The 23,895-nt window shown below is 43.8% G+C and overlaps 1 protein-coding gene across 1 annotated transcript; it reads left to right on the forward strand.

Annotated features, from left to right (window-relative positions):
- Window positions 1–4,740: 4,740 nt before the first annotated feature.
- nt5e (5'-nucleotidase, ecto (CD73)) lies at window positions 4,741–14,941 on the forward strand. Its single transcript, XM_003446671.5, has 9 exons — window positions 4,741–5,278; window positions 7,320–7,542; window positions 8,578–8,766; window positions 10,035–10,232; window positions 11,486–11,640; window positions 11,936–12,044; window positions 12,199–12,348; window positions 13,931–14,131; window positions 14,209–14,941. The coding sequence occupies exons 1-9, from the start codon at window positions 4,946–4,948 to the stop codon at window positions 14,382–14,384; spliced, it is 1,734 nt and encodes a 577-aa protein (XP_003446719.1). The 5' UTR covers window positions 4,741–4,945; the 3' UTR covers window positions 14,385–14,941.
- The last annotated feature ends 8,954 nt before the right edge of the window (window positions 14,942–23,895 follow it).

Here is a 23,895-nt window from a genome sequence, read left to right on the forward strand (position 1 = left end):
GGCTCAGAGCTTCTCTCATTAAATATTAAGTCTGTGTACTGTTTTGCTATTGTGGAGTGAAAAGCCGAGTTCACGGTTGAAAAAAAGGCCCTCACTGAGCAGATACCAGGCCTGAGAGAGAGCGCCGTCTGTGGGTGTGACTGGCTCGGGTCAGGAGTCACGCTGTGATTCATGCTGTGACTGCAGGCTGATTTCATGACTGACACACGGGTAAAGATGATGACTGAGCTGTGGCACATTCACATGTAACATTTTTGAATAAAAGTTAGAGAACAACAACAGAAGGTCTTTTATTATTTCTCTTGTCACGTTCTCCCATTGAGAGAGAACTTGTTCACTTACGTTGCTGTGCAGGGATTATTGTTTGTTCCCCTCATAAATTTGCTTTTTTTTTTTCCGATTTGCCCATTTTTTTCTCACATATTTGCTCTTTTTTTTATGTAAACCTGACCAGTGTTGCTGCTAAAAGCATCACTTGGTGACAGTTTAAGGAAGAACTTTAATAAACAGGAAGAAACCTCTAATAGAACCAGGCAGTCAAAACTTGTGGTAATTTGTGTCTTCTGCAGTTCTTTCCTCTTGGAAAGACTTGAGTTGTGCATTAAACAGCAACATTAACTTCAGGGCTGACCTATCCACTGAACACGCTGTTATCAGATCACCCCGATAAAAACACTGCATCTTTTATTCGTTTATCATAGTGAACGTCAGTAAGGATTCACTGGGTCCATTTGATTTGTGGGCGTAAGTGTGCAACATACTGAGACTGTCAAGTCTGAAAAAACTCAAAATAAACGAACCTCCTGCGCTCAAGTCATCTGTTATTCAGGTTAGAAGGAGAAGCTCAGCGTAATGAGATGTTTTTGTGTCAGAGCTGCACTATAATTAAAGTCTGAGGTTGAGTGAATTATTGGGTTAAATTTGACTTCACCTGCTGAACAGCTGAAGCCAAACACAGAACTGAAACTTATTTCCTGTGTGGTCGCTTCTGCAGACACGGGGGAGGACTAACGCATTTACAGACTTCATAATTTACCATAAAGCCGACCCCAGCACAGACGTTAGTAAGGTTTCTGTTCTGCTTTTTGAGAAACCACGAGATGACTGTGCACTCGTGATTGTGACGCAGAGTTTGTCCCATATTGATGGTTTGAGAAGTTTAACAGATTCACGATGACAGAACAACTTTTGGTCTCATTCCTCTCGCCTCCAGTCACAGCAGATGGAGGCCCTTTCCTCAGTGTGATTGGGGCCATTCAAATAAAAGTCCATATCTTGCTGTGTTTATGCTTCAAGGAGCCACTTGAACCCAAAGACTGAGCTTCAAGCCTCATATAGGAACATTTTTCACTTTGAGCCGCTGTCCCAGGTTCACGTGTAGACACTGTGCTGGTGTTCAAAGGGACAGCGGCACATATCAAACTTCTAACTGAACAGATTGTGGCTTACAAAGAGTCCATTTCAGCAGAGCCGTGGACACAGTGAGGGAAAGCTCTGTTTGTATGTCTCAAAGTTTCTTCTGTCGGTGATGGTGGTTTTCCAAATATGCTCACACTCACAAAGATCCACCAGACTGTTTATGAGCAGAAGGGGTTACACGAGGCTTTAAAGGCTCACCACAGGGGGGATTCATGCACTTTGGAGAGGACAGAACTCATGAAAATAACTCCAGGATTTATTCCTGTTCCATTCTTACGCCACCATTGCTGTGTTTTCAGCTCTCTCTTTCTTTTCTCTCGTCTTCCTGGCCTCTCTGTTCTTTCTGTGCTCAGCATCATATTTTACAGACGTGTCTGTTGCGGATTCTGGTTAACATTAAATTTTCCAGAGCTGACGTTTGCGTCGGTCTGTTCACAGAGCAGAAATTCGCCTGCGAGTTCACATCTTTTCTGGAGAGACTTCCTGAAACAGCAGAAGGAGCTTGTGGAGCATTCCACTGATGCAAATGTTGGGGTGGCCATTATTAGATTTTATTGTCAACTGACAATTATTTCCCGGCCTGATGTCGGGTGTGAACTCAAAAAGGCTCGGTGTACACCACATGAAACCACTCTGAGTCACATTTTTAATAAAATCTTTTCATTTTTTTTAAAACTTTGAGCAAAACATGTCTGAGCACAGTCTGCAGGTTGTTTTTTTTTTATCTTTTTCTTTGGTTTCATAATAAAAAAAAAAAGTAAGTCGACACCGCGGCACCTTCAGCTGTTTATTTCCTGCCCCATCTCAGTTCAGTCATCCATCAGCGAACGCTGTGAGGACATTTCATTCCAGTCTGAGCGTCGCTGCAGTGTTTGTGCACGATTAGAAATAATAAATGAGTGTAAAGCGAGCTGGAGGATAGATGAGCTTCATGTGTGTTTCTGCACAGGTGTGTATGTGTGCGTGCTGTGTACACAGAGAGTTCATGCCTGTATGGGGCAGTAAAACAGCTGTGTTTGTACAGCATGTGTCAAAGTGTTTTACAGCAGCAGAGGAGGGTAAATTTAAAGGTTGTGTCACTGCAGAGGACTGAGCTGCTCATGTAAGGCATGCTGAATGAAGTTAGAGAGCAGAGAGGGTCACGGGCCTGATGGATGTGCAGTGATATCCCTGCAGCTTCATCACATCCTGTTTCACAGATCACCTGAAAATGATGCTGACATCCAAAAGGAGGCCAAGGTCACGCTCACAACTCTGTCGTCCCCATGCCGGTTCGGGTGTTTGTTCGTCATCACAGAGCAGGATGAAAATCTTTGAAAACTATATTTATATATCAACAAATTCTGAATCGTGAAGATGTCAAACATTCCTGCTGTTTAGTTATGTGTGTTGTGCAGTGAGCTGTAAATGGTTCTGTGTGTGTGATGTTGGAAAAAAAGCTCCTTACTTTTATTTTTTATTTTTTTAATGGATCCTTATAAAAGTGAAGATTCTTTTTACACTTGTAAAGATTTTAGATGGTTTTCTCCAAATCGGATTGGCCGATCCAAAAGATGGATGGATGTACTTGGTGTGATGGCCACTTTTATTGAACAGGTTTATTTCTGCTGTAAAGTTGGATATTTAGAGGACACTAGTGGACGTTAGAGGAACTGCAGTTTTTTGGCACATCTTTCAGCTCTGCAGGTCACACCCATTGGAACATGCAATGGGTGTGACTATTGCATGTTTTACAGCTCTCCCCGCAGTAGGGGTGCTGCGGGGAGAGCTGTAAAAATGAAGTTTCTGATATGATGGTGGGTTTTAAGATGAAATCAGATGTGGAATAAAAACTAATCTTGGTGTCTTTTTGAAGTCTCTGGGTTTTTTATGAATGGAGGAATGTGCTACAAGATCAAACTGAGCTCTGTGGGACCGATTACACTCTTGCTTAAGAAGGAACTTTTCTGTTCACCAGGGTTTCCACACTTGGTCTGTAAACCGGAAAATCTCACCACAGTGAAATTTCTCACCTCTCTTTGCATTTTCTTTTTTCTTTTTGCAGCTCTCTAATGCTCTGAATGCAAGGATTAATCATTCATTCATTCATTTCAGAGACCATACAGTCAGGGCAATGAGTTTTGGAACAATGACACATTTCTCTGTGATCTCTGTTCAGGAATTACAGTTTAGTATCTTTCCATGAAACTCTAAAATAAAAGCTCCAAAGAAAAGTTAGTGCATTGATAGAGGCCATCATTAGGCTGAAAATTTAAAATAAACCAGAGAGAAAGCAAACATTTTAAAATCTGAATGTCACTGAGCAGCTCGGCAACAACAAAAGGCCTGAAAACGTGCATGATGACAGAATTATTTCTGTGCTTAAAAAATAACTTTTAACCCATGAAAGTGATGAGGAGCCAGAGTATCACTGTCCAGGTCTACATTCAAGAAATACGTTCATGAAATACACAGACTTTACAACAAGGTGCAAACCGCTGGTTACACTGAGGAATGGGAAGGTCAAAGTTCATAAAAAAGCATCTAAAGAGCTGCGCAGATCTTCAGAAAATCCTTTGGACAGATGAAATAAATGATATAAATCATTTTGAGAATAAATGTGGAGATTATTAGATTGTCGTTTCACTGCCACGGCTGCTGTTCCCTTTCCAAAAGCCTTGGTGGAAGAAAAAGTGCTACATCATCCATCGTCTTTATTTCAGGAGGCCATAACCGTCAATCACCTCACAAACACCGCAGATGTTTGATTCTGGACGAATCAACTCTTCCACATTTGGTTGTTTGTCCTTCTGACCAGATATGACACTCTATGAGCAAGCACTTTGGCGCCAGTGGGAAGGGAAAAGTCCCTTTTAACAGGAAGAAAAGTTTCTTTCGACAGACCCAGGCTCGGGGAGGGGCGTGAGAAAACATGTGTCATCACTGCAACAAGTTCATGAGTTTAAATCGTTTAATGCTTGTAACTAAAACCGAGTCAGAGGGTCCAGCAGCTGTGTCTGGTCTAATAATCTCCACAATTTCACTTTATTGTCAAAATAATGGATAATATTATTAATTAAGGAATTAATTAAGGAAAAATATTATCCAGGGGACTGGATAATAAGGACTGACCAAAGGAGGTTTAATCCTGAACAGCGGTTATGTGAGAGTGCCCAGTTCGTTTTAAGAAAACCGGGCACTGTGTCTGAAATGCTGGTGGTTCTCAAACAGTGAATGCAGCACGTTTATCAAAGTCCGTGAACTGAACATCACACTGAGTGTTGCAGAGCAGACATCAGGCGAATGTGAAACGTCAGAAAGTTTAGAAAAAAGCAGGGAGCGAGCATGTGCCCTGCTCCACAGTTACAAAGAAGGCGAAGCTCCAAAAAGATGAAAAACTTGCTCCAGGTTCTCATGCTCTGTTTGCCCCCTCGGAGCCCCCTCACAGGGAGCAGGTAGCGGGTCTGAGGGCGGGGGAGGAGGAGGAGGAGGAGGAGAGGGAGCCGCCGTGCTCCGGGCTCCTCCTGCACTTTTTTTGCGCGCAGCGATGGAAGCGGTGCGCCTGCTCCCCCTCCTCCTCCTCCTCCTGCTGGGATTCTTCGCGTCCTCGTCGGCGGTCTGGGACCTGGTGCTGCTCCACACCAACGACGTACACGCTCGTGTGGAGGAGACCGACGTTAACTCCGGGAAATGCGGCGTTAACGGGCAGTGCTTCGCCGGCGTGGCCCGGAGAGCCACGGAGGTCAGCAGGATCCGCAGCACCGAGAACAACGTCCTGCTCCTGGACGCCGGGGACCAGTTCCAGGGTACCGTGTGGTTCAACTTCTACAAGGGGGCCGAGGCGGCACACTTCATGAACAAGCTGGGCTACAATGCCACGGTAGGAGCGCCTCCTGTGCTGCCCAGCTCCGCTGTAGATGCTGGGTTAACTGAGTATTGCTGAGTAATCAGATTACTCTCTGTGGTAGTGATCGTAATTACCCGTCCCACACAGACGTGACCCCCCCTTCCACCTCCTTCACCTGCTCTCTGGTGCCAGATAAACAAGGATTTGGGGGGGGGGGGGGGGGGGGGGTCTGATGAAGTGCAGAGGAGGACTGAAATCCCCCCCCGCTGAGCAGGAAGTTTAGAAAATGTTTCTGAGCTGATAAAATCCAAAGTTTGAAGAAAAAAGCACAAAACAGGCAGAGAGAGAGCTGCTTACTCACATCTGGAGAGCACAGCCACATGTGCACCAGGTCAGCGCACCAGCCCGAGTGCGTGGTGCTGCTGTCCCTGAGTTAGTGTAAGAGCTGGAGGCTTGAGGGAGGATCCCGGCTCTGTAACGTGAAGCTTCCCGGGCATTCGGACGCTCTGATCTGATAATTACCCAAATACATTACTGCAAAATCCTAATTGCTTCTATGTCTTTAGGGGCTTTATGGAAATGTTAGCGTGAAGATGAAGAGCAGGAATATAAGCATCTCAAACACAATTTCCATCTCTGCAGAGATGGTGGGGTCCAATCATTGTTCTGGTTTTTATTGGGAGAGGCACACGCAGGACTGCACTCAGTGAAAGGCTTGATTTATTGGTTCAGGTTTAAAGGCTGCACTCGATTTTAATTCCTCTAATTACTCATTGACAGATAAGCTTCTTCTCTCTTTGCTTTTTAACTCTCAGACAGAATCAGAGATCCAAGTTTAGAGTCTCCATTTGATTTACTTTTGGCGGGTAACAAAAGTGCGTTTTTATTGGCTCAGCAAGTCTAAACATTTTGTCTTTTAAATTGTGAAAGTAGGAAGAAGGATTTGTTTCTAGCGGCCAAGAGAGCTAAATGTTCCACAGGTGAATAAAAGTTCATGAATGAAAAATAAAAACACATTACATTTAATTAATTTATGTGAAAACATGAAAAACTTCACTGTGAGTACACAACAAAGCAAGTTTCCATAAGGCAAAACAATTTGGTGAAACACTACACCCACTTTAACTCCCACCATCCGAATTTGAAGGTCATCTTTGCCCCTGTCAAAGGTTTTTGGTTTGGCCTGGAAACTCCTCCCCCTCCATCAGCTCATTTCCTGTCATCATTCACCTTCAAAGTGTTTTACTAGACGTTTCTGCACAAAATGTCACATCAGCAGCTGAATTCAAGGTGTACAATCCTGCAAATGATGGCAAACTCCTAAATAAGTGCTTGTGAGCTGATGAGCTTAAATGTGGCGGACTGTTCCACTAACTCTGCTGTTTGGTCTCCGAGTTGTTTCCTCAACTCTGATCACCAGAAACAGAAGTGTCACCTGGGCAGTTTAACAAGGTTAAAGTTTTCTTTGTATGAAGGTTTGAGGCCTGTGGTGAGTTTAAAGAAGTGCAGGAAGTGCACACAGAAAGAAGAAAGGAGCTTTATTGGCCACGTACACAATCATACAGAGTACAACATGCAGTGAAATGTGTCGTGTCCGAGCTGCGGACAGGCTGCAGACGTAGCCGCGGCATTCCATGGTTTGGTCTTTTGGCATGGGGGGCCTAGCCAGGACCCTTACTGTATACTGGGAGGGAATCAAACTTGCGGCTTCCGCTCCAAAGGTGTGTGGTCTTACCACTACACTATCCAGCTGCAGCAGGAGTTTTATTTTAGCCCTAAACACTGAAACAATAAAATAATTAAGTTTTCAGAAGAAACTCTGTCTATATAACCAGAACAGGTTCAAAAGCAAGAGAAGGTTTTTCATATGAAAGCAATGTTTGAGAAGGTTCCGCGATTTTAGTCGGAGGTGAGTGGACGGCTTCATGGCCGTGGCTGATGTGAAGGCAGTTATAGTGGTTGAAACCAGAAGAAACTGAAGGACACAGCGTGAGCTTGGTTGGTGGGGTGTTTGGAGTAACAACCAACTTCTGCTGATCAGTCCGAGCTCTTCATTCCTTGTTTTCTTTTTCAGGTTTTTGGGAATCACGAGTTCGATAACGGAGTCGAAGGACTCATGAAACCGTTCCTGGAACAGATCAAGTGTCCCGTTCTCAGTGCTAACATCAAACCGGACCACACTCTGAACGCAACGTTTGGGATCACTTATTTACCTTATAAGATATTTACCATTGGCAAAGAGAAGGTGGGCGTGGTGGGGTACACCTCACAGGAAACACCAGCTCTCTCCAAGCCTGGTAAGTGGCTCCTCTGAGCTTCTGACACATTTACAGTAATGTGAAAAAAACCCCATGGAAACTGTTTAATGGTTTATTAATGAACAAATACATCAGTGGATGTAGTGTTTTCCAGTGAAAGGAAGTAACTGGTATCAGGAAGTGGGATCAACCTTTAATTTGAAAATAACGCCACAGCATTTCATGCGGATTAAAACCCAAGCTCTGATTTGGGCCTTTCCATAATCCTCCATTCATCTTATTTATTAAGATCCTTTTAAATCAAGGTTACAAAGTGTTTCACTGGACAAGATTGGAAACAACCATCAAATAAAACATCTAAAGTACGATGCATTTTAGGTGTGTTCTGGTAATGACTGCACCCTGGCGCAGTGGAGAAACCCCACAGCAGAACATTTCCACTGCCATGCTTCACGGTTGCTGTGAAGTTCTTCTTAAAGCTCTTTTGTTTCAAAAATGTCAGCTGGGGCTGTGGCCAGACAAGAAGACCTTTCATCCATCTGCCCAGGTCACGTGACTTCAGAAGCCCCATTCTGTGTCGTACTTGAGTCTTTTTTTCCCCAGGAAGCTTCCTGTGGAGGTCAGATTTGTTCAGATGTGCCCTTTGACATGAAGGCTGCAGATCTGCTGGCGATGTTTTGGGGCTCCTGAAGACTTCCGGGTCTGAATGTGCTGCGATGGCTCGTCCCAGGTTTTGGAACATACACCATTTATTGTTCCTTACAATGGGATGAATATGCTTTGTTATCTAAGTCGACATGCTTTCTTCCACCTCTCTAACAGCTGTAAAAACATCCATATCTGTTGGCCACCAAATGGTCTTCAGGCCTGCATGAACACTGAAATAAGGACAGGACATAGAAATACTCTATTCTTCTTCCTCTTCACAGAAGTTTGTTGGTCACAGCAGAAATAACTGTTACTTATGATAAATCACAGACATAAATATGAAAATAGTGCCTGTGCTGTTTTTTGGATTTGGCAGAAAAGCAGACTGACATGGACAAACTGACCAGTGCCAATGTTTATCCCTAGGACCTCACCTGCAGTTCCTGGACGAGGTGACCTCTCTACAGGTACAGGTGGATAAACTTCGGACTCTGGGGATCAATAAGATCATCGCTCTCGGTCACTCTGGCTTCACTGTGGATAAGAAGATCGCCAAGAAGGTCCGTGGGGTCGACGTCGTCATCGGCGGACACACCAACACGTTCCTGTATACAGGTAGGAAAGCGGATACAGCTGTCACATCTGTCACCTACACTGTGAGGCTCACACTATTACTGAAGGTGCAGGCAGTTTTTAATGATTTAAAACTGATCAGCAGGTTATTTAATGCATTTAAATAAAGTTTATTTTGCTTGTTTTTAATGTTTCTTTTTTTTAAGTAGTCTGTTTCAGTGGTCTGTCGGTGTTCTATGCCCTACAATGCTGATTAGCATTTTATCCGAAACAACAGATTTTACTTAGATGGGTACAATACTACTCATACCTCAGCTGATTTTGCTCTGTTAATGGTCAGGAGGTAAAAATGTTGACCTGATTTTTCATCCATCCAGCAGCTCAGATCTGCGGCTGTGGCTTTGCTCTTTCATGCATTTTCATGAGCAAAATCATTTACATCTTGCTTCATGCATTTCATTCTCCCGCAGTCCGTCTCTGTGAGGCGTGTCTTTGTTTCTTCATGAGAGGAAACTTTGAGTCTTCATCCTTCTGACTCGTTTTGGAGTAAACAGGCTGTCTGTGCGAGTGAGCCTCTTATAAATAACTCTGGAGTGTTGCGTGGGCAAGATGAGGTTTGGACTTCTAACCGCACAGAGTTGTTTGTCTGCAGTGTGGAACTGCCTTCACTTAGAGGCTTGGGCAGCACTTCATCACTGTTTGGGGTTCAGGAAGGAAGAGAGTCCTTGAAGGGTGACGGTGTCTTCCTGTTGTGCAGATAATCCTGCACAGCCCATTGGACTCGTGTTTAGACAGGCAAGCATCATTAATCAGCGTTGGTTAGTGCATATTCTGAGCGTTGCTCTTTTTCAGTCTTTAACCTCTTCGTGATGGAAAACATTCCCCTGGTAGTGTCACGAATGCACAGATTAGACTTCAGAGCAGTGAAAGGATGTTACTGAAAAACAGGAGAGTAAAAAAAGAGAACTGTTTGGAATTTCTTTGAATGAACGAATGAATATTTATAAGTGCAGATTTCACATCTTTGTCTCTGAGTGATGTCACAAAGGAGTTTAATCTACCCGATCAAACTGAGTTGATATCAGACTACAAGAAGCTCTTTGAGCCATCTGCCCAGGTCACGTGACTTCAGAAGGCCCGTTCTGTGCTGTAGTTTTGAGGCTCCCTTCCTGGAAGCTTCCCATGGAGGGCGAATCTTTTCAAATGTGCCCTTTGACACAAAGAGCTGAAGATCTGCTGAGGATGTTTATATTCAGAAAACTTATCATTTTTTACTTTCCATCCTTTGTTTTTTCTGCTCTGTTTTTCAGGAACTCCTCCTTCTACTGAAGTCCCAGTCGGTCCGTATCCCTTCATGGTGAACTCAGAGGATGGGCGAAAGGTTCCTGTTGTGCAGGCCTATGCCTTTGGAAAATATCTGGGTTATCTGAAGGTCTCTTTTGATGATGCTGGGAATGTAGTGAAGTCAACTGGAAACCCCATCCTCCTGAACAGCAGCATCAAACAGGGTAATGAAGCAGAGTCTGCCATCTTTGTTCTTCGTTTTCTGTTTTTTACCAGGTTCTTCGTGCCGTCTTTGTGCTGTTGGAGGATTTCTGATTGCAGTTGTCACAGGGTGACAGGGCACATGAGGGATCTCTGGTGTCTTTTGTGGATGTTTTGCCTCAGCAGCCGAAATCTGAATGCTCTTTGAGAGAGTTTGTGGAATCTTTTATCTTCTACTTGGTGCAAATTGGACAAATCTGGTTGGCTGTCACATTCAGAGCTCACATTCTCTGAATGTATTTTGCCATTTTTGTGCTATGGTTCTGGTTTTAAATTTTATGAATTGCACAAAAGCCCCTGGGACACCTTCCGAGCTGCACAGCCGTTGATGTTAAAAGAACATGCCATGTCTATTACTGTGCTACAGAAGGCATAAAAAAGATGAGTGCGCTCACTTTCGCTGCCGTCTTCCATTAGTGTAATGTTGGCCGTAATTTACATAGAAATCAAATAAGCCTTCCTTTGTATTCAGTACAATTTGAAACTACAATTTGATACCATCAGTTCATCAGAAAAGTCTTTAAGGTCACAGATAAGGGAGGCAAGGACCATTTTCCAATTATATTTCTCTTTTGCAACCAGAGGTGTCCCCTGCTGATCATTAGAAAGAATCCAGGTTAAAGGCACTTACATACTGACTTCATTGTTTAGATCCAGTCTCTATGTCCATCTTTTATACTTGCTATGCTGAAAATTGTGGATTATGGGGAGAGCAAGGACTTATTGAATGTGCTGGTTCTTATGTAGCACTTTTCTGTTGAAGCTTCACCCAGTCATACCAGAATGTTTTTCTGTGTCTAAGTTCTTTCTATCCAACACTCACGGTCTGATGAACACAGGCAGTATCTTGCCCAAAGATACTTTTTGGCCACCACCAACCTTCAAATTAGTGGGTGGATTGATCAGCCTCCTGTACTTCTGTCTGGAAGTATTTTTATGACCTTGTGTATGCTTGCAAATAAAATTAGCTACTGCTATGTCTGCTTTTTACAAACAGACATCGTATCTTTATCAGATTGTTTATCATTTTTGATATCAGAAGATTGTAAAAGAAAAGCAGGGAGCTTGGATGGAGTGGAGTGGATTTTAGTCGCTCAGACAGAGTGGGTTATGTAAATGATGTGTAGAGTAGGAGCTTGGTGTCAAAACAGTAAAGCAGGCTTTTAAAACTGTTAACTGCTTGACTGTTTTTAAAACGGAATAATGTCTTGCACAGATTCAGAGGTGCTGGCTGATGTGGAGGAATGGAAGAAGAATCTGGCCAACTACTCTGCTCAGGTGGTGGGAAAGACTCTGGTCTTCCTGAATGGGTCGACTCACGATTGCCGCTTTAAGGAATGCAACCTGGGAAACCTCATCTGCGACGCCATGGTGAGCCTTTATAGAAATACTTGAGTACTATTATGTTCCTCCTCCTGGCTCTCAGAGGCTTGTAGCTGAGGGTTAGCGGTTAGTATCATCTCCATGAATCAAACTTCAGAGTGACTCCAGTTTAGCAGTGTAGGCAGTGCTATCTGTTCCAAAGTTCCAGAACTATGAACTAAACAGTATAAAAGCACTATAACAACAGCTATCATATACATCTGTCAGAAGTAGAGAAGTTGTAGCAACATGCAATAGACCCACGTATGACCGAGGAAATCTGCTTCCTGTTTCTGTTCCTCAGCTTGACAACTACATCAGCTTTTCAAATGATATCCAGTGGAACCACGTCAGCGCCTGCATCTTGAACGGAGGAGGCGTTCGGGCATCTATCGACGAGCGCACGAGGAACGGTGAAGTCAAATAAACATAGAGCTGTATTTCATGTGCAGAGTCAGAACGTTAGGACAACCTGTCATTGACTACTTGGGATTTTTCTTCAAAGCAGTTTCTGATTTGTGTCAAGAGGATTTTATAAAACTGTTTTCTGTGATTGATTTTCTATAGGTTCAATCACAATGGAGGACCTGATAGCCGTCTTACCCTTTAGCGGAACATTTGACCTGGTGGAGCTAAAGGGCTCCACGCTGAGGAAAGCTTTCGAACACTCGGTGGAACGATACGGCCAGAGCACCGGAGAGTTCCTTCAAGTGTCCGGTATCTGCACGTGTACATCTACTCTGGTTATTTGGTTCAGACAGAATTATCAGCAGTTTTTTGGCACTCAATCTTAAATTGATATCCAGTGGAACCATGTGATCCTCTGACTTTTACTCTGGTGCAGCTTCGAAGTGCACAATTGTGATTTTGTTGGTACAAAAACTTATGTATTTTCCCTCCAGCGCTTTCACTTCATAATTTCAGGTTGTCCAATATAAGATTCAATAGGTTACCCAATGTCAATATAAAAACCATACATTCTCTAAATTTGGCCACTGTCCCCCTTCAACACCATCTTCCTGTGTATCTCTGTACACCTCCACAAAGAGTAGATGAGCTAAACTTATATTTGGCATGCATTTTACTCATTACATCCAGAACTGGGTCTGATCGATTGCATCTCATTTTGGACAAATTCAATTTTTAATATGACGATGGTACCGGATGGGAAGAGTTCAGTAAAGCATCTAAATCTGTTTAACCTGAACTTTTTGAGAAGCCTTGAAGTATAAAGAAATCTTTGTGGGAACATTGGGTTTGCTTTGGATAATAAATCTTGGATAATAAAACCAATCTGTTTTATTATCATCTGTCAGTGCGCCCCAGGGCAGCTGTGGCTACAATGTAGCTTGCCATCACCAGTGTGTGAATGTGTGTGTGAATGGGTGGATGACTGAATGTAGTGTAAAGCGCTTTGGGGTCCTTAGGGCTAAGTAAAGCGTTATACAAATACAGGCCATTTACCATTTACAATAGATAACTTTTCTACAGCCCACCCATCCCTGCTGCTTTGGATTTGCTCTCCCTTTTAAAATACCTGCTTGTGTTCAGCTTATGAGAACAGTTTTTAGCTCATCTGGCCAAAGGAACAATGAGCTTAAGCCATTTCGAGGCGACTATCTCTCCAAATTTCACAGTGGCACCCCCTACTATATTATTGGTCAGAATCTAATCAACTTCCATACAGTGTTCACCAAATGGGTTTTCACCCAAACTGGCCACATTTGTTATTTTATAAAAACTTGTGAATTGTGAAGGATCCTGAGCCACATGAGCTACTGCATCAATGATATTCTGGTTTAAAGGTACACTCTCCTCTTCATTCAGATGAAGAACTGTGAAAGTTTGACCTGGAAAGATGGACTCAGTGTACATGTAGATGGTGTCATTACTTAGTTTTTAGATTGTGCCATCAACATTTGCCCCATTGAGAAAACTTAAAGCAAAGTCTTGTCTTTTGGATGTACAGAACATAAGCTACATTTGATAGATTGTGCCCTCCTTACTTAAATCCTGTGTTGAAAAGCACAGCGTGCCTCAAATGTCGTCCAAGTACTAGAAACTAGACAAGAACTTAAAAATATCATCATCCGGTTGGTTTCAATCAGGATCTATCTGACCCAGGAATTAGTCAGCACCAGAGAGAACCTGAGTTCTCTGTTGTGTCAAGACTCTCTCTCCACATTATACATATTCCACATGTATAAGGAGCTGGAGAGAACGTTCTCTGTTCTTACTCTCCAGCTACCCGTACAGTACATCTGATTCAGATTGATAGTGTCTCTGTTTCCTCCAACAGGAATTCGTGTAGAATTTGACCTCTCCAAACCGCCGCAGCATCGCGTCAAAAGCCTCAGCATCCTTTGCACCAAATGCCGCGTTCCTGTCTATGAACCCGTCGAGAATGAGATGGTTTACAAGGTGGTCCTGCCATCGTACATGGTGACAGGAGGCGATGGATTCTCGATGATTAAAGACGGGTTCCTCAAACATAACAGCGGTGAGGGTTTTGTTAGTCTTGCGCTTGCTTTAATTTTTTCAGGTGCTTCTTTTCACACCCGTTTCTTTTGCTTCCAGGGGATTTGGACATTTCAGTCGTGTCAAGATACATCACACAAAGAAAAAAAGTTTATCCCTCTGTTGAAGGACGCATCAAGCTGTACAACTCAGCTGCTGGACTTGAGGGCCAAACAGCTTCCCTGGTTTTTATGGTTTCACTCGTGCTTCTCTGGAGTTTCCGTGGAAACATCTAACTTTTAAAAACTGTTTTCAAAGGCAGTGAAACCACGACCGATTAAAATAACACCCTGATGTAATCATGCAGGACCGGAAAACTTTCTTCATAAAACCCTGACCTTAATGACTAATATTTTTTTATAACAGGGAAGCCCCATGTCAGTGTGGTAATATCTAGGAACAAATTTGGACAAAAGCGTAAAAAACGCAGCCAAGAGTTGAAACAAATCCAGTAATCATTGGCAGCCTCGAATGAAAAAAAGTGCTGTGGTCAGAAGAAAATGTGTAAAATATCTTTTGTGTGTAGTTATAACTCTCGTCTTCTGTATACTTTGGCCTCAAAATGAAATCAGCACCAACAAGATTTTTTGTGTTTGATGTTTTTTAAGCCCTGCTAACTGTGAGATCCGGAGGAACCATCAGACTCCCCCACACCACACCATTAGCCAGATACCTGCCTACTGTGGCAGATGCACAGTGGTATTAATATTTTGCACATTTGGGTAGTGACAGGTATTGCACTGCTAAGCTGGACAGCGCTGCCATTTCATAATAAACATATGGTAAAAACTGAGTGTGTGTGTTGAGTGTTTAGCTGTTAGCTGGTGGAAAGCTGGTCACTTGGTCTTTCTACCAAAATGGACCAGAGTGAAATACAGAGATTTTTTTTGTGTGTTTGTGTAGTGTGGTGTGGTGTGGTTGTGGGGACTTGCATGTATTCGCAAGTGTGGGCGATCGTGGCTCAAGAGTTGGGAGTTCGCCTTGTAATCGGAAGGTTGCCGGTTCGAGCCCCGGCTTGGACAGTCTCGGTCGTTGTGTCCTTGGGCAAGACACTTCACCCGTTGCCTACTGGTGGTGGTCAGAGGGCCCGGTGGCGCCAGTGTCCGGCAGCCTCGCCTCTGTCAGTGCGAGGCTTGCCATCACCAGTGTGTGAATGGGTGGATGACTGGATGTTTAAAGCGCTTTGGGGTCCTTAGGGACTAGTAAAGGGCTATATAAATACAGGCCATTTATCACGCTTAGATGTTTCAGATCATCAAACTTTTTTTTTAACATTAGACAAAGATAACCTGAACAAACACAGTTTTTAAATCATGATTTCATTTATTTGGGAAAAACAGCTATCCGAAACCTACCTGCCTCATGTAAAAAAAAGTAGTTATCCCCCCATGATTCATGAATTGAATGTAATAAAGACAATTTTTTTTGAAAAAGTTTAGTTTCACTGCCAGACCTGACTACTGCCAGACCTCTCAAGAAATCACTTCAACAGAACACATGGACGACTCCTCCAGGTGGTCACAGGAGAACCAGAACAACATCTGAAAAACTGCAGGCCTCACTTGGCTCAGTGAAGGTCAGAGGTCATGATTCAAGAATGAGAAAGAGATTGACCAAAAATAGCCTCCGTGGGACAATTCAAGGAGAAAACCACTGCTGACTATATCATATCATATCTGCCAACAAACATCTAGGAAAATATTCTGACTGATAAAGTGTTTGTTTATCCACCTTGAGGAATCACCAGTGAAACACTTCTTCTTTTGATTATTATTTATCAAAGCATTGAATGATTAAGACAGTTTGCTGCAGCCAACTTTCCAGAAGAGCTTAGCCTCCCTAGCAGTTCACAGAGCTTTATATGAGAATGTGCATCTATCTAACCGGTTAAAACTGGTGGAGTCAAGCTGCTTGTTTTGCAGGCCCTGAGCTAAGAGGTGGCTATGATGGATATCAGGCACCAGTCATCGTGTCCACAGCTGCCTCAAGCAAATTCTTTTATACTGATATGTCTGCAAGTAATTATTCAATCAGTGAAAAACTTAAGATTCTATTAATCCCGAATGATAATCAAACCCACAAGGATCGATGAGACAAAAGCTGAACTTTCTGGAAGGTTTGAATCCCGTTACATCTACAATCAAACCAACAGCGTTTCATAAAGAGAACATCACAGCAGGAGTCAGACACGGTGGTGGTAGTGTGATGGTCTGGGTTGCTCTGCTGCTTCAGGATGACTCGCTGTGACTGATGGTAACCAGGAATTCTGCTCCATACAAGAAAACCCTGAAAGGGAATCTCCGACCGTCAGTTCATGCCCTGGAGTTTAAAAGCACTCTGATTATGCAGCAGCATGATCTAAAACACAGCAGCTAGTCCACCTCTGATTGGCTCAAACAAACAAAACGAAGGTTTTGGAGTTGCCAAGTCAAAGTCTGGACATTCATCCTGAAAAGCCTCCGATATGGCTGAATTAAAGCAATTCTGCAAAGATGAGTGGGCCAGAATTCCTCCACAATGGTGTAAAAGACTTGTTGTAGTTATCACAAAGACTTGATTCCAGTTCCTGCTGCCAAGAGTGGCACCACAGGTTATTAGGTTTAGGGGACAGTTACTTTTTCACACAGGGCAGGTTGGCTTGAATAACTTCTTTCTCCTTAACAAATGGAATTGTTGGGTTTAGATATCTTGCTTGCCTAAGGAGGAAACACAACCAGTTTAGTGATCCTCTGGCTTTTTAATGTAGTGCCGTCATCTCGTCAGCTTTGGAGTTTCTCCAGTAACTTGGTTTACGGCCAAACATGCTCTGTGTTAATTTGCTAATGTTAGCATGTTAGCACACTAAATGGAGCTAGGTTCTACTCCATCTTCATTAGTAGTGTCAAACATAAAGCCCGGGGCCTGCAAAGATTCCACTGCAACCCACTGGAAAGCATTGTATTTTTTATTTTTTTTTGTATTTTGTCGTTTAACAGCTTTTTCTGTTAATAAAGATGCCCTGCCCCCCATTACCATCCATACTACACCAAAGTTATATAATAGATAAACATTTAAAAAACAAAAAAAGTTCCTGTTCTTCCTAGTATCTACCAAGTTTTCTACTATAGACAACATTATGTGCAATAAGTATTAGAACTTTTTTCCTGTTATTTTACACATGAGTCATGCAGAAAACTGAGAGGTATTGTTGAAATTGCACTTCATTTTCTTATATTAAGATATGTCAGAGATTAAATGTTCTATATCAAAGTCTTTGCACCAAGAGAAAAATGAGTTTCACTGGTTCAGCCTGCCTAAGATTAAAGTGGGCCACTTTTAAATGCACTAAAGAGTGAGTTTTCATCATGTGGGATTGAAGCTGTGAAAGGGTGTCCTATCCCTGCTGTCACAAGCAACAGCTGGGATACACCCCTGACAGGTGTGTGACAGGTGTATGTCACAGGACTTGTGAAAAAGTGGGTTTTAGTTGCCAAAGAGAAAAATGAATTAGCAACCAGCTAAAATCTTCATAAGCTTTTAGGGGTTCAGAACCTTTAAACTCACTAAACAAGGGTTTAATAACAGCTGGTTTACAGTGTCATGTCTTGTGGGAGTCGGTCAGGGTCTATAACCCCATCTCAGACTTTAAGTTCAGTTTCATGTTGCCTTTCCTGTTTTTCTAAGTCTGGATACTTGGCACTGTGGGGTTCCTTTCATGTCTCTGTACTTAAATGCTCCAACTTGCAAATAAATAAAGTTTCTTTCAAGGAAAGTTAAGCCAAATTTCCACATCTTTAGGCAATCATTTTTGGCCTTGCAGAGTTCCATCCTTGCAGAAGTCCACTCTGCAGGTGGGGGAGAGACACAGGAGAGGTGGAGAATAAACCTAACCTGGGTGTCTGTTGTCTTGTGTAGTCTGGAGATGATTGAATGTTGGGGTGGGTATAGTTTCCTCTGCGGTGGGGTGGGGTGGGCTTCCCCAGGTCCTGTGGGGCTTAGCGGTGCTGCTGCCGTGGGCCCCGATCGGGATGGGCCTGGGCTCCCTTGCCTTGGTGGGTACTAGAGGACGGGGGTGCCTACTGGGGTCAGCCGGGGAGCTGGCCCTAAGGAGGGGCATCTTGCCCCTCCCTTCTTTTCCTCCCCATCCCCGGCTGCCTCCCTCTTCCCGCTCCACCACACCCACCCACACAGGTAGGGCCTTGGGGTGCGGGTGTGTCACCAGGGTGCAGGGGAGGCATTCCCCCCCCCTCTGTCCCCTTCTGGCCACCTGTGCCTCAATTTTATTTCACAACTTAGACATCCACATTATTCACACTCTCATAACACACACACACACATATATATATATATATATAGGGCCTTGAGGGTGATCACGTTAACGGCGTCCAGAGGACGGTCTGTGTATTCAACCTGTTACGGGTTCGAAATTGAGGACGAGAGTAAAACAATGATGGTCCAGAAGAGGTCAATCAAACAATTGATTTTTAATGAATGCACGCAGCGTGGAGAGGTGTAAACTGCCAAACAGTTGTACATCTCTACCCAAAATACACTCTAGATTGCTTTTATAACATCAGGGTATTGTAACGCCCCTTCTTGCGTTTACAAGCACATAATTTGCATGTACAGAACATTCATGTATTTTAAGAATTAAATGCAACATAGAGGTTCCTCCTTGTGGCATACTCTTCCGAATATGGTGATGACCTAAGGCCTTTGAGGTCACCATGGACTGGACATCCTTCCGTCACCTGTAACTAAGCAAACTCAAATGCAACAAGAAGCTGAATACATTCAGGCCTTTGCTCAGCTACTTTTTTACTATACCAATATACTCAGCATATGAGTTATGATACATATATATTTAACTCAATCATTTTAAAGTAGTTATAACTGCACCTGTAATAAAAATGTTAATATTTGATTATGATAACCCCTATAATATAAATTATAACATAATGCCAGCAACTTCAATAAACACTTTGATGAAATGATAATTAATGCAATGATAAGATGATGGTTATGTAAAATAATCCCTGTAATTCCACAAACCCTACCTCTGGCGCCGGTGCCCACCTCTCAATTTTAAATCCATGTAGACATTGAGGGTTCTCGGGAGGGGCCGTGCTAACACCTGCTGCTCTCTGGCAGCAGCACCATGCCCTCCCTTGTTTTAAATGCACTTTAGAACAACACGCAGCAACACTACACATGAGCGGGAGGAGGGAGGTATGGGGTCTTCACACACCCCCGTTCTCTACTAGCCATCGGGCGGGGGGCTGGGAGGAGGTGTTGGCTGTCCGATTGGCCTCCCTGCTGCTGCGGAGCCTGGGGCGGTCTGCTTGCCTCCACCCCGGGGGAAAGGGTCACATCTCTTGGGTCTGGGTGCCGTTTCCCCCTCTGGGGGTGAGGGTACCTGGACCCAGGGCATAGAGGATGTTTGGGGAGTATGATTGTGTGTACATGTCTATGTATGTCTATCCCTACGTTGGGTGAGTGCTGAGTGTTTGTATATGTGTGCATGAGGGTGGGAAAGCATGTTTATGTCTGTGTGTGCCTGTTTGTCTGTGTCTATATGTCAGGTCGGGTCTTAGACTCCACCTCCCTGGGTACTCCCAGGCCCTCCAAGTGTGGAGGCCTATCTCCCCTCACCACACTCCCTGCTGGTAACTGATGCCCTCAGGGGTTGGTGCATTGGTGGTTTTTTGTGTCCGGGGCTGGGCGCTCAGGTATGCACCGGCTCACTCCCGGTGGCTACTTGGCGGGGCCCGATGCCTGTCGCTCGGTCAGGCCTCTTCCGGGGCAAAGGGGGCCCTCGGGCCTCCGGCCTTGGGGCCTGCAACTCGGTTCACTCTGGCACAGCTGGCTGCCGGCAGAGCCGGTGCAGCCCCCTCTGGCTTCTGCTCCGTGGCTACTGGGTGACCCCTCGTCTGGGGATCTCCTCAGCCCTTCCCAGGAAGGTGGCACGGATGCCCCTCCGGTGGTACTCCTTGGGCTCTCGCACTCTGGGTCCTCTGGATGTCTGGAGCCTGGATCTCCTCCATGCCTGCTTCATGCCCTGGGGGACGGGGCTATGGGCCTCCACACCCTCTAGCAGACCGTTACATGGGAAAACCTTTTGTATACAAGCGCGTTGATCCACACAGGTGTGCACACGGGTGTTCACTGTTCGTAGACATAAACTACACCTTTCTTAGCTGCTACTTCAAAGCACATTGTGCGCTGTCTGTCCTGCGTGCTGCACAACAACTTTCAATATTTAGTATTTACTGCTGTTCACACTCAGCTAGATTAACGTGATGGTGTTGTGTTTAGTATGTTGCTTTGTTTTTGTTTGGTTTTTTTTGCTTGTCTTCTCTTCTTTTTCTCTCAACAGGTGATCCAGGAGATTTTTTTTTTTTTTTTCTTTCTCTTTGTCTTTATAAGTGCCCTTTCTCACTGTCCCTTTTCCCTTCTGTTTTTCTTTTCCTTCCTCTCTTTCTTTCTCCCTTTCCTATCCCCCAGTCATGTCTGTCCCATCTGTAACAACTGAAAATAAAATAAATAATAACAACAAAGTTTGATCAAATGGACCAATACGGCAATGCCATGATGATCCATTTGGCAAAATAAATCCATTTGGTATCCTTGTTGGTCTTCAGACAACAATTCTGACGGCTTAAGAACCAAATGGGACAGACAAAAAAAAAAAAAAAAAAAAAAAAAATCATTTTTGGCCTTTGAAGTGTGGAAGCTGGCAGAAATGGTTGTTTAATTTGAAATTTAAATATGTGTTGGGTCTGTGTTTCCACATGCTCCGCTAGTTTAGAGACTTATTCCTCATGAAGAACGGAAAACAAGACAGTCAGCGATCGATCGATTTTACTTGCGCAAGGGAGAACTCGTCGGTATCTCAGAAACGCACTTCAAATCCTATCACAAATGACCCCGACTCCAGCCTCCGCTCGCTGCCTTTTATTGGGAAAAACAGTTCACACAATACGGATCAAAGCAAAAGCCCCTCCCACCGTAAAACCCCCCAGTGGTTCTAAGACAAGGCACTGTGTGTGTGTGTGTGTAAGCACCTGTATGCATGTGCAAGAACGTGTGTGTGTGTGTGTAAGCATGTGAGAATGCGCGTGTGTCTCTCTGTATGCGTAACTTCCTGATCACAACTGTTTCTAACAAAATCCTCGGTCATAAAATGGTAATCTCCCCCACACCCAATATGTGGCTCAATTCCTGTATTGGTTCACCATGCACAACACAGTGAAGCCATATAAAAGGGCAGGAAGCTTACCAAACAACAAACAGAATCTTCCAGATAGATGTATCTGCAATAAAACCTCCCCCAGCACAGAGTGGTTGGAGAGGTGGTCAGGATCAAAGGAATGTCTTGATCCTATAGATTGAACTCAGACTTACAAATTTATGAAACACAATGACAACATTCAACAATTAGACTTAACAATATGTAAAACAGTAAACGGCTGATTGTGACCTTCAAATCTAAGTCATGTGTTGTGCAGATGTTTCCACTCAACTTTAAGTAGTTTACAAACCCTTAAAGAGCTCAGCGATGTCTTCACTGTAGTGATTGAGTAGTTAACTTTCTAACTACATGCATGAAAGATTGTAAATTTAAGATTAAGCAGTCAAAATAAACTCAGATTTCTCTGTGCAGATTTAAAAGAAATGATTTGAAAGGTAAATAGAAATATTTGTAAGGGTTAAAGATGAAAGCACGTGTCAGCAGCAGTAGAGTGAATTGCATACAGTTGAGTTGGTTTATGCTGTCCTGACTCTGAGTTCATGCAGAACTCTGGAGTGATTTAGCTTTGTTAATTGAATTAGTGACAGAGCTTAAATGCTACCTGCTTCCTCTTCCCTTTTTTCGGTCCTGCAACATGTTTAAATTGCTTTATCCGGTTTGTCTGCAGTATTTGAACTCAGCTATCACATGACGTCACAATTCTGCATAAAAACAAAAATGGACAAAATCAGAAAAGCTGAAATAAGCAAAGCTAAAACCTCTACAGATCATGTCATCATCAGGGAGTGAGCTTCTGGAATAGTCTTCCACTGTCAGTGAGGGAAAGTACAAGTCTACCCATCTTTAAGAGTCACTTAAAAGGGCGGGTGAGGGACACACAAACATGTGATCATGTTTAATAATCATGCTTTATATTGGACGGGAAAAAGAGTTAGTGTATTTGTTGCGCTCTAAAAGTAGTTATAGAACTTGCATTTTCTGAATCATTGGAAAAATCTCTAAAGACTATTCTTATTTAATATTGTTTTGTTTTTGGACACATTTCTAGTTAATTTTTGTAGTTTACTAGCACCAGAAGTTAGAGTTCAGACGAGTGATGTCATCAGTAAGCGCAGAAAGGAAAAAAACAGTGTCTGAGACATGAGAGCGATGCTTTGCTGATGATACTGTAGCGGGTCAGGGCTGTTTTGGGGGTTTTGTTATTATAGTTCTGTTTACTGTTGTCATGGTGATGAGTGACGCGCTCTCTCGGCGACTGTTTTCCGGTGAGAGAGCGCCTTTTTTGTTGTTTATGTTGGGTTGCCACGCGGAGGAGGGAGGTAGCGGCAGTATTCTGGGCCGGTTGTAAATAAACGGGTGCTCCCAAAGAAACCTTTGTCTCCTCCGTGACTGAGCTCGCCACATTGGTGTCAGAAGTGGGATTGCTCACCCTCGCCATAATGGAGAGAGATATTCGGAGGCTGGAGCAAGCTGTCGAGGAGAGCATCCGCTGCTTGGGAAGCTGGCGATCGAGGAGAGAGGAAGCGAGCGGCCATGTAAGTCCCCGACGGGTCCCGACGGCGCGAGCACACCGCGGCAGCGGCCCGTCGCGATAGACGCTAGGGCAGGGGTCGGCAACCTGCGGCTCCGGAGCCGCATGCGGCTCTTTAGTCCTTAAAGTGCGGCTCCGCCTGGTTTGGGCAAATAAATTAGAAGCATTTAGCTGAAGTGTATTTTATTTATGTTAGTTCTTTTTAACTCGGAGTTCTAAATTGGAAGATTATTGTGATATTGAAATATAAAAATAAAATTATATTCTATTATTTTTTCATTGCTCAAAATAAGAGTCACACTCGCGGAAGCCGGTGTACCCGCCGAAACGCCGTGCATTTATCGAGACTTTCAACCCCAGGTAGGCCAATTATGGATCTTCGGATCCACATTATGTCAGCAGCTGTTCTCCACCGTGAACTATGTTAAAGACAAACACCGTTCACGCCTGACAGATGACAGCTTACAGTCCTGCGTAAACTGACTTCGTACAGCCCCGATTTGCGGACTCTGTGCGCAGAGGTTCAGGAGCAGAAGTCCCATTGTAAACAAATCACGGCAGACCCGACGATGTTTCCATGAACACGCTTTTGAGCATCTCTTTATTGGGCACTTTTCTTTTCACACACGGTTGCTGTACGCATACAGCCGGCTGTAGCTTTTCAGCTCACAGCCCGACATACACCACCAACACAGCACAGATAGCGCAGACGTAAAGGCAGCGAGGCGTGATTGCGGGTGTCGCTCAGGTGCGTCCGCCTCCCCTGCAGCGGCGCCGCAAACCACGCCCCGCCGCACGCATTAACCAGGTAAAATACATAATTAGGCAGAATTTTGCAAATATCTATTTTTCATCTTTCAGCAGCATAGTGCTTTTTTCCAATTATTTTTTAAGAGTCAGGTCAAGGCTCCAACAGCCCAAAGGCGATATAAGGGTGGCGGCTGACAACAGTTTTTGTTTGCTACATGGATCATTTTAGTTCAGC

Source organism: Oreochromis niloticus, linkage group LG15, assembly GCF_001858045.2.
Source record: "Oreochromis niloticus isolate F11D_XX linkage group LG15, O_niloticus_UMD_NMBU, whole genome shotgun sequence".
Lineage (NCBI taxonomy): Eukaryota > Metazoa > Chordata > Actinopteri > Cichliformes > Cichlidae > Oreochromis > Oreochromis niloticus.